The sequence below is a fragment of the Myzus persicae genome, unplaced genomic scaffold (genome assembly GCF_001856785.1).
Source record: "Myzus persicae strain clone G006 unplaced genomic scaffold, MPER_G0061.0, whole genome shotgun sequence".
NCBI lineage: Eukaryota > Metazoa > Arthropoda > Insecta > Hemiptera > Aphididae > Myzus > Myzus persicae.
Genome location: NW_019101568.1, coordinates 1,968,257 through 1,984,382, shown reverse-complemented (window position 1 = coordinate 1,984,382; position 16,126 = coordinate 1,968,257). Strand labels below are relative to the sequence as shown.

The 16,126-nt window shown below is 31.3% G+C and overlaps 2 protein-coding genes across 2 annotated transcripts; one reads left to right on the top strand and one right to left on the bottom strand.

The window, feature by feature from the left end:
- The first annotated feature begins 6,677 nt into the window (after positions 1–6,677).
- Positions 6,678–8,034, top strand: LOC111029599. The gene is made up of 2 exons (XM_022308662.1): positions 6,678–6,803; positions 7,279–8,034. Exons 1-2 carry the CDS (start codon positions 6,798–6,800, stop codon positions 7,645–7,647), a joined length of 375 nt encoding a protein of 124 aa, XP_022164354.1. The 5' UTR covers positions 6,678–6,797; the 3' UTR covers positions 7,648–8,034.
- Positions 8,035–10,885: 2,851 nt separating this feature from the next.
- Positions 10,886–12,035, bottom strand: LOC111029535. Its single transcript, XM_022308552.1, has 2 exons — positions 11,910–12,035; positions 10,886–11,434 (listed from the first exon to the last, which is right to left on the bottom strand). Exons 1-2 carry the CDS (start codon positions 11,913–11,915, stop codon positions 11,066–11,068), a joined length of 375 nt encoding a protein of 124 aa, XP_022164244.1. The 5' UTR covers positions 11,916–12,035; the 3' UTR covers positions 10,886–11,065.
- Between the last annotated feature and the right edge of the window lie 4,091 nt (positions 12,036–16,126).

The following is a 16,126-nucleotide window of genomic DNA, read 5'->3' as shown; positions in this document are numbered from 1 at the left end:
ATTAAAAAACAATGTTTTTTATTAAATCTTGGATTATTTCAACCATTAACTCTACTTGTATTGTTTATAATACAGTACTATGGATTTTTAACAGCTGTAACAAAAACAACATTGTCAAAAGTGGAAATTAATTTATTCATTTTGTTGTCCTTTTAATTTTTTTTTTAGAGGGTCATTTTTGTGATAAAATCTAAAAGAGTTAAAAATAAAATACATTCCGTAACCTCAAGACATATTTTATCAATGGTTACTTAAAAAATCGTGTATATATGGCAGTAGAATATACCTTAGTGTATGGCTAAATTTATTTACACACCAATAAATAATCCCTGATATATTATCAAGGATGTATTATTATTATATTAAAATATTAAATAAATAAATATGATAAATAATTATTATATTTCTATATTTCTTTTAGATGACAACATTTTTAACATAAAAGATAAACTATCTCTCACACCTAAGTTGTACATTGATTATTTTTGTATGTAAAAATAATTGCAAAAGTCGATATAAGAGTAAGTAATGTAGTTCAAAATACCAACATTTAACGCATACGTTTTTGTATAATCGTATATAAATACATGTAATCAAATAAGGTTCTACAAGTTTTAATATAGTTACTATTTCTACTTACCTAAATACTTCTGCGAAAAAGCTTTTTCTGCTCTTTATGTGCATTTAGAATAAAGATAGAAACCGATTGCAAATTATAGATTCCAATCTCCGTTTAAAACTATCCGGATAGTAAAAAGTCTGAAATATCGAAACTTGAAGCAAAAATACAACATCAGACTTTGCAATAATTAATTAGTTTGTTATTGTATTATTAATAATATTTTTGTAAGTTTGTAATGAAAAAATAAAATTCTGTATACTAAACTTGAATTTTAATTACATTTAATGAAAAAATTTGGTTTTAAAAATAATGATTTTTTGATCATAAACTCTGGGTCTGAGGACTCAAAGATTATTTTAACAGGGATCCACGTGCAACGAAAAAAAGAACCTCTAAAGTTTAGTATGTTGTTTGTACGAATCTGTAAGTATTGGTACTGATCTGTATAACAGCATGGGCTCAGATATATCAAAAACACTTTGGACTTGGTAAGTGTTGGACTAGGGATAAGCTGAACAATTTTCAATATTCCTAAAATGGGGTTGGTTGCTGGTGTGCTATTATAGGTACGTTGATAACACGCTTATTCTTTTTGACTGTGGAGGAGTCTGGATAACCGCGAAACGTTCAAAAAGCATTTCGAGTGGGTACCTACTTAGTTTATATTATATAAATAAAATACGATCAAAAGTTAAAACATTTTTTGACATAATAAATATGAAAATATATGATTAACAACAACAGTTATAGATATAAGTTACCGGTGCGGCAAGGGAAAAATTCTACTTGGGCGTTGACGCGTTGTTGTGTAGAGAAGTGGACAAAATACGGCGTGTCTGCGGATAGATCAAGAAAAAATGAAAAATACGCGTAGTCCACAACCTTCCACGGGCTCAAGGTTAATGTCTCGAAGTCTCCACCCAAAAACCGGTTTCGTCGGCAACGCACGAGCATTGTCCGCCCGCAGAGCTTTTATGCATGTGCCCACAAATACACAATAATTTAATAGTAATAGTAATAATAAAATAATAATAATAATAATAATATGTGAAAAACAGTCAAACGAAGAAAATAAAAAATAAAATAAGAATGAGATGGAATTAAATGATTACAAGTACCAGCTCCATACGACATATTATATAGCTCGGTGTACACAACTTACATACACTATATACTTTATACATGATAAATTATGTAGGCAGGTATACATAATATCATGGTGAATATATATGTATACAAGATTTTTGCAGAAGATCTATATAATGCTGTATGCACACATATTATGTTTAGGTACTATTATATTAAATATAGTGACACCGGTCGTTCAACCGATACCTGCCGCGGTGAAGTCTGCTGCAGGTGTTTGTAATATTTGTATCGAATTCGGTACCCAGGTATACTTAATTAAGTACTACAATGCCGCTGCGTAGAACCTGTCTCCACGGGAAATCATGCTCCGGAGGTACAAGTGCTCGAGGTATTTCGTCGATCCCGCCAAATCTTTCTTAATTAGTGGAAAACGTAAAGGTACGTTGATTGCTCGTGTACAGTTAGTTTTAATACAACCTAATGACTCCAGCAATTTGAAATTGTAAGTTTAACGGAACCGGGAAACTATAAACTTCACTAGAAATCTTAATTTCATAAATCGTTTTTAATCGACATAGGCGTATTATACATTGACCTTTGACATTAGATAATAAAGGTATTATTAATAATATATTAAAATATTAAACCGTTTTAATGGTGTAAGTATACCACTTAAAAGTTAAACTGATAAGTATTTAAAATTTTGAAAAATAATTTTTAAAAAATGTAGGTACTTAGGTACATCCATTATTATTTATACATTTTTATAATTTTATATTTTTATAGTATTATATTGATTATTATTAATTAGTATTTTGTTTTTAATGTTTTTTTTTTTTGGTGTTACCTGATATATTATTTTGTAGATAATTAGTGTATCTACTATTTTTATACTGTGGTCTATAATGCTTGTACGTTTTGGTTATACAACCATGTCTAATTTTTATGTACCTAGATATGAGAAACTAGTTCCATAAATGTAATATTTCGTCTGATATTCTATGTTTCTATCATTATAGTTTCCTGTACAATTGTGTATAGAATTTAACAATTGTATTATTCTATTACGACATATCTAAAAAAATATGGCATTTAATCAAATGTAAATACTTATATTTTAGTTAAGTTAAATAAAGGAGTAATCAGAATCGTCACAAATCAAAACTGGTAAGTGTCGAGATCGATATAATATGATTTTAAAACTATACCTGTTCTGGCGGAATCTATATACTGTCGGAATCGATGCTATATTGGTAATTGGTAGAATCGATGAATCGCGTATAAAATGACAGCAAGATCAGCTACGACTCGGTAAAACTACTAAGAAGGACCAAAAAAATATATTTATGAGTGTGATAAGACATTGTACAACGCAAATTCACACCGCCCTCTCAAATCGCAATATTGGAGTTTAGCCAAACAGGTATTGTACAATATTTATATTATTATAATATACAGAAAAGAATAGGTACATTATGTTTAGCTTTATATGTGTATTCGGCTATTATATGACAGTATAGGATGACATTAAACTTGTTCAAGTCTGTAATTCTGTATACTCACTGAACCGCAGTAATAAATTAAGTAGAAGATAAACCATTTTCTGCTGTTACAATATAATATGAGCTCGTTAAAACCCTAAGTTACCTATATATAGCATTTTTTGTATTCGTTGTAAATGCGTTTATCTTTATCTTTTTTTTTGTATTCATTAGAAAATCAATATACAATCTGTATTACAGGACACAATAAGTAAAAAGGATAACTGACATAACACTATATACATAATAAAAATATACATGAGGCACATGATGTGGGAAATCATCCAGCGATGGTACCCTCTAGATCTTTATCTTTTTAGACGTAGTTATTCCAACCAATATGCAGTGCCTAAAACTAAAATAAATAATTTAATTTGTAGTGTACAAGATTACAAAAATTTAGCAATTTTTAGAAAATCGAACTTTTCAAACTTTTTTACGATCATTTTTTCAAATATGATACAAGTTTGGAGTTAACCTTCAAAATAATTATACAGCAAAAATGTATTCTCTGACGTCTCAAATATGATATTTTTAACGGGTCTTACCCTTGAAGAGCGCTTGACTTTTTTATCCTTACCTATGTTCGATGGTTTAACTACAGTTTGAGTTTCAAAATAACTGAAAATCTATATCTTGTATGAAATTTAATAATAGCTAGTACTTAGAGCAAATCTGATGAATCCATTTAACCATTCGGTAAAAATGAAATATGTTGATCCCCTAGCTGTATATAATATGTTATAATTATTTGTTTGTTATGACTTCCTAAACAATTATAACGCATGTTATTTGATCTAATAGGTATAGCTTATATGCTATATATGTGCAATCCAGTCACTTTAAGTACGTAGACACAGACACAGACTACAATAAAATTCCATCGATGTAGTCTGTGTGAAAAATATAAAAAAAACTAGTTGTTTTTAATGATAAATAACTATACGACTGAAGTTTTAAAAAGAATATGTAACCAAGTAGATTCTGACGGTCTTTTCTTGAGAAATATATATCTCTTATAGACAACAGACCGTCAAGTATTACTCTAATTACTTTAATATTATATTTATTGATTGACAATTTTATAATTTGCCATATAAACATTATAAACTGTAATGAAATTACAAATTAATTTTTGAAAAAAAAAACATAAATATTTTTTAAATTATTAACGAATTTAGTACTTATTAATCAATAATGTTTTTGGATTGTGTTGGTATATGTTCTTCTCAATTAAAAAATTGGTTTGTAGAAAAAAACATAAGAATATTGAAATACACATGTGTGTGATTAGTATCCGGTTTAGATAATATAGATACTAAGATATACATGCTTAACATACATCAGTTTTACCTGTTACTTTGCTTTAGAACTGAACAACTAATTAAGAATAAAATAACCTTCAATAGGCAATTAAATATTAAATCTATATCATTAATGGCGTAGAATCTTTTTTTTTAAAACACTCTAAAACTTTGAAATATTAAACTCACATTAAACGATAAAATAATAATATGAGCTTTCACGAATTAATCGCCACAATAGTATAATATAATGGCATGTAATAGTATAATACAAGGGTCGGCCACCTTTTTGATGTTAAAGGCCAAAAAATAAATATACTTTTTTTACTAGCCACAATTTGAATATACCTTATTTTATTTTGTACAAAAACGTCATAATATTATCAAATTTAGTTTATTTAATAAGTCCATAACCGTTTGGTATATTAATTTAACAAGGTCTAATTAAACAAAATCTACAAACAAACAACGTTTCGGTCAGCCGTTCCCAATCAATACTATCTTTGTTCATGTTTTTTTCTACAATATAATGTCTATTTTTATAGAAATTAAACATTTTCCTCGATAGCCCCATACATTTAATGGTGATTCAGGTAAAACGATTATTCGTGTAGGAGTTAACATTTGGCCGCTATATGATAGCCATATGCAGGTCACGGGTTTCCGACACCTGGTGTAATGTATACAGGTACTGCTGATATAGAGAAACTGTAGATTTTTAGTAAAAAAATACAATCACATGTTTTCGAGTCTTTAAATTAATGGACATGATTATGCGTTTGTAGTATTCTTGATTAAATATATATATTGTGTATATACCTATATTTAATCAATGGTAGTATTTTCATAATTATCATTTTAAGTACTTAATATGTACCACTAACCACTACTGAACAATTATAAATTATAATACATGATAAAATAATATGTATAATAGGCACCATACCTAAACATAAGCAACAGTCATATAGGATCGAAAAAATATATTGGTTATAACTTATAAGTCAATATAATAAACTAATGTTGACATGACCATGTGTATCAGACCTGTGGGTCTAGCGTAACAATGTTTATTATTGTTAATAATTTTCTGTCGATTTATGTAGCGTCGATCATAATTCATAATACATAATAAAGATAATATTATAATATCATAGGAAGGTATAAAATATGTATAATAATATAGAAGTGTAATGACTAATGAGTTAATAAATATAATATAATATTAATGGTTCTTATCGTTTTTGATATGTCCACGTTGAGTCATTTTATTACCTAATTTTTTTTATTCCTTTGGGTATAGTAATTATGGTTTAATAAATTCGGAAATTATGATATTGTATTTTTTTTATCGTCGCATCGTCCAACGACGTTATAGCAATTATATTCAAAGGTGAATTTGAAGGGTGCGTGACGAAAACACGATAGTACCTACAGGTAACATATTAAAATAAATATACATTATGAGGTATGTAGTTAACAGTTGTGCCAATTATACATTTGAGTCCGACAGAGCAAAGTCTGCAAAAATTATGACTGCACATGTCTTATTCGTTGTTTTGAGTAAAACTAAAATGACAACAATATTATTTTCTCATGCCTATAGACACTTTAGTCCTCTAGTACGCATATTAATGATTATTTACCGGCCAAAAAAATCATCCAAACGCAATTTAATATGTTCGCCTCAATACGTAAAAATGCAATCAAAACTTTAACTCTTATATTTTTCCGATCACCTAATGATTAGAACATAGAAGAAAAACGCCCACAGGCGCATATTTGCGTCACGAGTGGATACCAATTACGTGTGTTCCGCCGTTCCGGGGTTACGTTGCGGTGGCGTCGTTTAAACTGTATCAACATAATATATAATAATAAGATACGAAAAATGTAATAAATGGCCAATGGGTGTATTATTTACTCTATCATGGTAGGTATATATATATATATGTATTAAAATATATATGTATTAAAATATATATGTATCTCCGATCTCGTTTCAATGTTAATGTCGTAACGCTTGGTTCAAGGTCACGGTCGTGCATGTTTGTACCTGGGTGGAGTCCCCGCGAGTGCAACCCCTTCCCCTGCACTCGGTACCCGGGACAGCGGTAGTATAAAAGACTCGGCTCCGAATGGCAACAGCATCAAATCATCTGCAGCAGACGGTCCAGGCTAACTGTGCGATATCAAATAAATTTCTCACGTTTTTGAGCAATCTCACCAAACACCAGAAACATGAAGGTAAGCGTTTTCTGACTTTATTTCAATATTGCAGTACTATTGAGTATTAGGTCGGGTAAAGTGTACGTATAACGCGACGGTTTGTACGCAGTTGTGGTCCAACTTAATAACTTAAATGTGTACATTTATTAAAAATTTGTTGGGTTTTTAAGTGACGGTGCAACGTTTTGAACGCTGTAGATTTCATATAACTACATCACATAGGCACCTCGATCTTATTTAATACCTCGACTTGCTTTCTTCCTATAATTTATGGTTGATTTTCAAAATTCATTATATTATATAATCTCGGTAAAATAATGATTAGTTAAAACTGTGTGCACATAATAGGTGTTGGATTGATACCTGCGGTTAACAATCATTTTTGACTCGAAAACATATAGGGCTATATATGGTCTATATTTATCCTCATATGATTATCTATATTATTTCTGTCGTCGTCGTGTTAATAAATATGATTATATGTCGTTCGCAGGTTATTATGGTAACGCTGTTGTTGGCCGCTGTCGCCCTGTCCGCCGCCGAAGCCGGAGCAATCAACTACTACCACCCGGCACCGGCTTTAGTACCGGCACCCGCCTACTACACCGCCCCTGCTCCAGCTTTGGTCAGGACCCCGAGCTTGGACAGCGCCGTGGTGCACTCAGAACGCGTCGGAGGCAACTTCGCGTACAGCTCCGTCGAGGGACACGCGTACACCGCCCTCTCACCGGTCGTCCACCCTGCCCCAGTGGCCATCGCCTACAAGGCCCAGCCGCTCGTCGCCCCGTACCCCGTCGTCCACGCCGCCGCCGCATACCCAGCCGTCTACGCTCCGGCCAAGTCCTTCTACTACGCTCATTAACCCGCCGCACCTCCGACAATGACAGCGACGACAAGGCCCACGCTCAGTGTTTGATCTAGTTTCCGTTTTTCTCCCCATAAAAACTCCGACGCGGCAGCGTACTGTGCATTATTGTGACTTTATATTATAATAATAATTAATATTTTGTGGCTATAATGTATCGGTACGCAATTTAATAATAAGGCAATAATATAATTTTATACTATTAATACGACGCGTCGGAACATCCACCTCACACATATATATATAATATATATACGAGTGACTTGTCATTTACTTCCCCTCCCCCAACCACCTAATGAACGTACACGGATGCGTTTCATGTAATTGTACTTTTTTTTTCAATATTGCCGAATAAAAAATATTACTTATTTGAAAAAAAAAACATTGCTGTTCTATATTTTTTATTCACATCTTGACGGACTTGTGTACTGTAACACAACTTTGGTATCCTATTACCTATCATTATTGATAAAATGCATCCTAATACCCTATAATAAAGTACAAATAATTGTGGTATACTTACATGATTTATGAATAGTTTAAAGAAGGTATATTATATTGTTTTAGTTTTAACAATAAAATTAGTATTATAATTATACATAATATTATATAATTAATTTAAATATGAAAGGAAGAAATTCACTTAAAGTGCATTGATTTTGAATACAGGCAAGTAGGTAATTACGTTTATAAGTATGCCTAGATGTAGTACATAACTGTGAAATTAACACATATATATATATTACGCATTGCCAAAAACAATTTCTAAAAAGTAGATTTCAAGATATATTTTTTAATTTAAGGGTTTTAAAGTCCTATATGTATCTTGATCATATGAACAAAAAAGAAAATTAAAAAAAAAAAAAACACTTAAAGAAAAATACATTTTTTATAATATATTGGTTCATATAAACTATTATAATATTATATTTAACACATTTTATACCTCTAAAAATAGTTAATAGTTTTCTAAAACTATACTTCATCCCTTTTAAAAAATACTAAAAATTGTATCATGTATGAAAAATAATAATACAAAGATTTTGGGAATATTTCAAGTATTGACGGTAATAGTTTTTGAACTTTAACAAAATAAGAAAATTGTTTTTTAAGAATATGTTAATTTACGGGAATACCCAATGTCTGACTTTAAATACTCATTAACAATTTATTTGACTCTCCAGTCATTTTTTTAGTTAAACTTCAAATTTAATACAAGATTCCTCATAAGTTTTTGTGAATGGAAATTAAAAAAAATGTAAGCATAAATTCACAATCTTTTTATTATATGTGTCTGAAGTTAGAATTTCCATAAAATCCATGAAAATCAGATAATTTGCAAAGTTTTTTGATTTAAAATTTCATACAACACCACTATTATGGATTTACTCTTAACTTTTTTTTTTAAATTTCCATTAATAAAAGTTTTTGAGCAACCATGTATCAAATGTATAAAGTTTTTGACTGAGAGAACAATTTTCTATCGACAATAATTAACAAAAATTTAGAAAAATTGAAATTTGATTACTAGAAGTACATTTATTTTTACTAAGCATTTACTGGCAATATTCGTTGTAACATTACTACAAAATATTTTCGAGTGCCTGCAATGAGTTGTGGATTTCCGTACGTGTGCAATGCACGTCATATCGAACCAACCACCAAGTCGATATCTCGTCTCTCACAAAACACTTGGCTGCAGACAAAAAGAAATCTTTTGGTAATATGATTAAAATTATAATAGTATGTAGTTTTGTAAGGCCTTTTTTGGCCGTCTACTATATCCACACATACACATTCGAATAGTGCAAAAAACAAGGAACTGGATATTGCCTATATTGAACTCCTGAATCAGTACCCAATCCACAATTGTATAGAAAACCATATTATAGTCTTGCCTATCTCTTGTATTTTAAGGGGGTTACTCGAAAAAGAATAATTCATAAAAGATTTAAATTTAAATATTTCAAACATAATTGAACCAAATTATTTATTAAAAATATAAATCACAATCTCAAAAGAAACGTATACCCAAGAACATCAAACAATAAGTAAAATATAATTTAGTATAAAATGGTCAATGCGGTCACGGTAACGGTACGAATACGGATGTATGATACCCTTTACAATGTACGAATAAACGATTCATTCAATCACGATAAGCTTTACGATAGGTTTAATACAGCTATAGCGATAGTCCTACAATAGCTATGCGCCTATGCTCCTCGAGAATTAACAAAAGTAAGAAAAGAAATAATATTTTTCCCATCTATAAATAGAACGGTATTATATGTTATTCAATATTGATGGCCAATTGGTACAAAATATGTACAATAGTAGGTATATAAACAGTAAGCACAATATAATATTATTGTGAATTGTGACTTAATTGTTCGGTATGTTACCGTAAATAATAAATTAGTAAATAGTAGGTCCGTAATGTACTAGGTACACTTGTATAATTGTGGATATAAGAATGTAAAATAATGAAAAAAATGTGCAAACTGTACAAAATTACGGTATTGTTTGTTTAATATTTTTAGGGGGCTTTAACTTCAAATTACTTTGGGGGGGGGGGGCTAAGCCGCCAGTAAGCACTCCCCCCTCCACGATCACTAACTATATTAATATTTATTAGGTAATATATTGTCTATAATATTATTTTATTCGCTATTCAGAACAGCCGTATGCCCGTATACTGTACCTATAGGTAATATAATTATGTGTAATAAATAATAATATAAATATATAATACCATATATTGTAAGTTAAGGTTTCTTTTACCAAAATGAAATATTTGATAATAAAAAGGTTTAAAAACTGAAATAGTTGTTCCCAGCGTAGCGGTTAAAAATTTTTTTAGGGTATTAGAGTACATTTTATAAATAATGATATATGATAGGATATCAAATTTGTGTTTTTTTTTTTTTTATTAGCCTTCAGTCGTATACTATTATGGTTCAACAATAAAATTCCTCTTATAGTACACAAGTCTGTCAAGATGTGAATAAAAAATATAGAACAGCAATGTTTTTTTTTTCAAATAAGTAATATTTTTTATTCGGCAATATTGAAAAAAAAAGTACAATTACATGAAACGCATCCGTGTACGTTCATTAGGTGGTTGGGGGAGGGGAAGTAAATGTCAAGTCACTCGTATATATATTATATATATATGTGTGAGGTGGATGTTCCGACGCGTCGTATTAATAGTATAACATTATATTATTGCCTTATTATTAAATTGCGTACCGATACATTATAGCCACAAAATATTAATTATTATTATAATATAAAGTCACAATAATGCACAGTACGCCGCCGCGTCGGAGTTTTTATGGGGAGAAAAACGGAAACTAGATCAAACACTGAGCGTGGGCCTTGTCGTCGTTGTCATTGTCGGCGGTGCGGCGGGTTAATGAGCGTAGTAGAAGGACTTGGTCGGTGCGTAGACGGCTGGGTATGCGGCGGCGGCGTGGACGACGGGGTACGGGGCGACGAGCGGCTGGGCCTTGTAGGCGATGGCCACTGGGGCAGGGTGGACGACCGGTGAGAGGGCGGTGTACGCGTGTCCCTCGACGGAGCTGTACGCGAAGTTGCCTCCGACGCGTTCTGAGTGCACCACGGCGCTGTCCAAGCTCGGGGTCCTGACCAAAGCTGGAGCAGGGGCGGTGTAGTAGGCGGGTGCCGGTACTAAAGCCGGTGCCGGGTGGTAGTAGTTGATTGCTCCGGCTTCGGCGGCGGACAGGGCGACAGCGGCCAACAACAGCGTTACCATAATAACCTGCGAACGACATATAATCATATTTATTAACACGACGACGACAGAAATAATATAGATAATCATATGAGGATAAATATAGACCTTATATAGCCCTATATGTTTTCGAGTCAAAAATGATTGTTAACCGCAGGTATCAATCCTACACCTATTATGTGCTCACAGTTTTAACTAATCATTATTTTACCGAGATTATATAATATAATGAATTTTGAAAATCAACCATAAATTATAGGAAGAAAGCAAGTCGAGGTATTAAATAAGATCGAGGTGCCTATGTGATATAGTTATGTGAAATCTACAGCGTTCAAAACGTTGCACCATCACTTAAAAACCCAACAAATTTTTAATAAATGTACACATTTAAGTTAGTATGTTGGACCACAACTGCGTACAAACCGTCGCGTTATGCGTACACTTTACCCGACCTAATACTCAATATTACTGCAATATTAAAATAAAGTCAGAAAACGCTTACCTTCATGTTTCTGGTGTTTGGTGAGATTGCTCAAAAACGTGAGAAATTTATTTGATATCGCACAGTTAGCCTGGACCGTCTGCTGCAGATGATTTGATGCTGTTGCCATTCGGAGCCGAGTCTTTTATACTAACATGGTTCCGTTTATACTGAGTGCAAGGTAGTGAGTTGCGCTTACCGGTACTCCACCCAGGTACGGACAAGCTCGATCTTGACCTTGAACCAATCGTTACGACATTAACACTGAAACCACTTACGAGATATATATTATAATATATAAATATACATATACAATATAAATATATGGTTACTGTGATAGAGTAAATAATACACCCATTGGCCATACATTATACGTTTCGAATCTAATTATTATACATAATATTATGTCGATACAGTTTAAACGACGAAACTGCAACGTTACCCCGGATATCACATAATTAGAATACGCTCGTGACGCAAATACGCGCCTGAGGGTGTTATTCTTTTCCACCTGCCCCATGACTCGTTCCGGGCTGTTCAAGATTCTTGTTCCACCAACCTTGCAAGTTAAGACTTATCACCTTTTTAAAGAAACTAGGTAGTAATTTACCAGGCTATTCAAGCCTGCAACAGTCGAGAAGTTTGACACTACTATCATCGTCGCCAATGTTTTCCGAATTTCTTTTGTTGCATGAAGTTGTCAATTTTCATTGTAAATTGTTTTTGTTATTGTGAACTATATATATATATATTATATATATTATGTATTTACGTTATTGCAATAAACGATGACTGCACCATTATTTCCCCGAAGTAGTTGCAGTGGTATGCTCCGGAGAAAATTGGTTGAGTATCGCCTATTTATAAAAAAAAACTTAGTTTAGCTTAGGGTGGGTTAGATTAGGTTAGGTAGGTTTGTAATAAGTTCAATTATAATAGTTCTTCGGCCTTCGCTTATGAAGTGAGGGCTACACCACAATAGTTTACTCACAGCTTCTTTACGTTGTGCTCTACAAGTGGAATAAGAAGACGATGACATTACCATATAGAAAAATGGCACCCAGGGGTACGATCGCCTACTGCACGGATTCTAACGAAGGACACCACCGTCTTAGTGGTCACAGGGATTTCTCCAATCCACCTATTAGCTTAGGGTTAAGTCCAAATATAGAATGCTAAGGCCGATTGGTTTCTACGCGATGTGCCCAAGAAGTTATCGAAGAGCAATATGATGGTAGGCGTTATGGCAGACGTAATAGGATAATATACTATTAACGGCCAGTGGACCCTTAGGTTAATAAATTCCAAAAATTCAACTGTGGGCAGAGAGGAAGCATGGATAAATTGGATACCATCTAACCCAGTTCGTTGTAGGAAACTGTTGTTTTAATACATATCTCTTCTGATTTAAAAAGAGGAACAACGCAAGTTGCTACTAATTACTATTGCCAAAATTATTCGGGTGATGTGGAACATATTTTTTTTTCATTTCGGTAGTGGGTGGAGGAGGAGGTCATGTTCAGAATGTGACCTTACCACAACCAATTCCTGACAACATTGTGGATGTCATGGTTCAGTTAAATTCCAGGTGGCATACAGTGGTCAAGTTCATAGTAGCAGTGTTATCCAAGGAGGAAGAGGATGAGATGAAAGAGCTCTCCAAGCTGCAAATTAAATCTAGCTAAGTTTTATTTATTGTAGCCGAAGTAAAAAATTAGGAGAGTAAGGTCTCCTTTTTTGCAAATATTAGGTATGTAAATTGTATAATCAATAAGTTTGTTGTACGTTGTACCTATAAATTTATAAATGTTGTGATATGCTAAAGCGATGGTCAGTAAAAGTACCTAAGTAGTGTAGCCTGTAAGTAAACAGTTCACCTCAGTTGATCGATACTACAAAAGAAGGTTAGGTTAACTTCGTCATGGAATTATAAAAATGGAAAGAGATTAGCTTATCTTAGATATGAAATTAAATTAAATCCTCTGTTTTAAAAATAATGTAAGAAGTCATTAGCTAGTAAATGTATGTAGTAAATAGTCATTATTGGTTTGTCTTTGATTTCCTAATGATGGTGATTGGTTACCGTTTTGGTATCATAGTTTTTTTTTTTATAGATAATGTAACAATATATCACATTTAAAATTTAAAATCTATAAACTCAAAATTGTAAGTCAATCTACAAAAGTAATAAAATATATTACTAAGTATCAGACAATAATTAAAATGTAAACGGGTGTATCAAACACAATCTTGAGCACAAAGAGCAATAAATATAACATAATTTAGTACTATATACCTACTCTCAGAATCAAAAATCATTCTAAATTATAATTATTACTGATAACCGAATAAAAGTTAAGTTGAAAGTAAAATAAAGCTAGTAGCTATATAAATAATTTTAATTTAAAATTGATGAAAAGAGTAAGAGTAAATGAATAGAAAAATTATAAAATTAAAATTTTTTTTCTAAATAGTTTATATAGTAACATACATTTGATATTTATACCTATACTAGATGAATGTTTAAATTGTATCTTTCCTTAATAGTTATTTTTGTGCAGCGCTGCAAGTTATGCAGATTTTTGAAAACTTCAAACTAGTGATAATGAATAAAGTGTTATTATTTACATATTTTTGTAGATTGTAGATGCCTGTGTATATAATATACATTATACATTGTATATATTAGTTTTGTAAGTTGATTTTTATTATTATTTGAAAATGTTAACAATAACTGCAATGAATAACATAATTAATTATTCTTTTTTGTATGTTGAGTAATAGAAATAATGAAAATGACTAGATAGTATTAAATACAAGATACCTTAATTAAAATATCTTATCAAGATATATTTTTAAATTCTTGGCGAAAGGATGATAATTTTGATTTTACAATCATGTGTATTTTTTTATTCATCACCTTCGTGATAGTAAAAATGACTTGATTAATCTACTTCAGATTAATTTTTGTTGGTATTTGGTTTTTAAATGTATAAAATTAATTACCATAGTTTATTCACTTGAATTAAAAACTAAAAAATGTCTAATATTTTTCAAAATCGTTGGAGAAAAAACCAGTTTTTGACAAAATTGATTTAGGTTTTTGACGTAATTCAAACAAAAAATACCTAGATACTTAAAAATTTGAATTTTAAAATGTTCACAAATGTTTCTATTAGCATTTTATATACCTACATGGTATAATTTAAAATATTGAAAATACACAGACATGATTTTGGTATAAGCATTAGAAGTTCAATTATTTTTGACAAAATTCGTGAAAATTAAAAACATTTTGTAGTCGAAAATGTATATGATATCCAATTTTTATATTTTATACACACGATGCCATTTTAAAATTCAATCATTTCACAAAATTGAATTTAACTACCTATGCTGTACAAATTGTAAAATAATCTACTTTACTATCAATAATATTATAAAATACCTATACTTAGTTACATAGGCTAACGCTCAGAATATTTTCAGCATATAAAGATTTCATATCATTGAGTTCAAATTTAACACAACCATGCAAAAGTACACCTGAAACTTATAATAGCTGTACAGCCTGTACGTCCGTACAGCAGTTTGATACACACTCCCCTTTTTTTGGTAGATATAGGTATCATGCCAACTCTGATTATCTAACTTTTAATAATTATTGGATAATAATTAAAATGTATTGTATCGACTCCGTTGTATACGTGTTATGTAATATTTTTGCTTAAATAAAATTGGTTCAATTTTGTTGTTTTGTCGTCTCATAGTGTTATTATTATTATACGGCATTATTATTATTAGCATAAAATGGTTTTCTAGAGCACTTTCTGCATCACGGCAGTTTAAATGTCACTATATCATAACAATTCTAATACCTATACTCAACCCATCCAAAATCCGGTTTAATATATAGCAGTGTTTAAGTATTTTATATCAATATTAGTGTATTAATAATTATTATTGTTGATATTAACATACATTTTATAAACGCATATGTGCGTTAACCAGCAGACTGCAATTATTTGTATAGGTAATACTTTATGTGATCATAATACCGTATAATCTGTTTTAGGTCAAAACAGGGGGAAAAATGGAAAAGTAGTAACCGCTCTCCTGTACAGTAGGTATCGAGTGGACCTCGTCACTGAGTAATTATAGACACCATAGGCGGAGATTTGATCAAATTTGAGGGGGGGCTTACATGTTGCTTTGCAAAGTAAGCCGTGGGGGCTTTG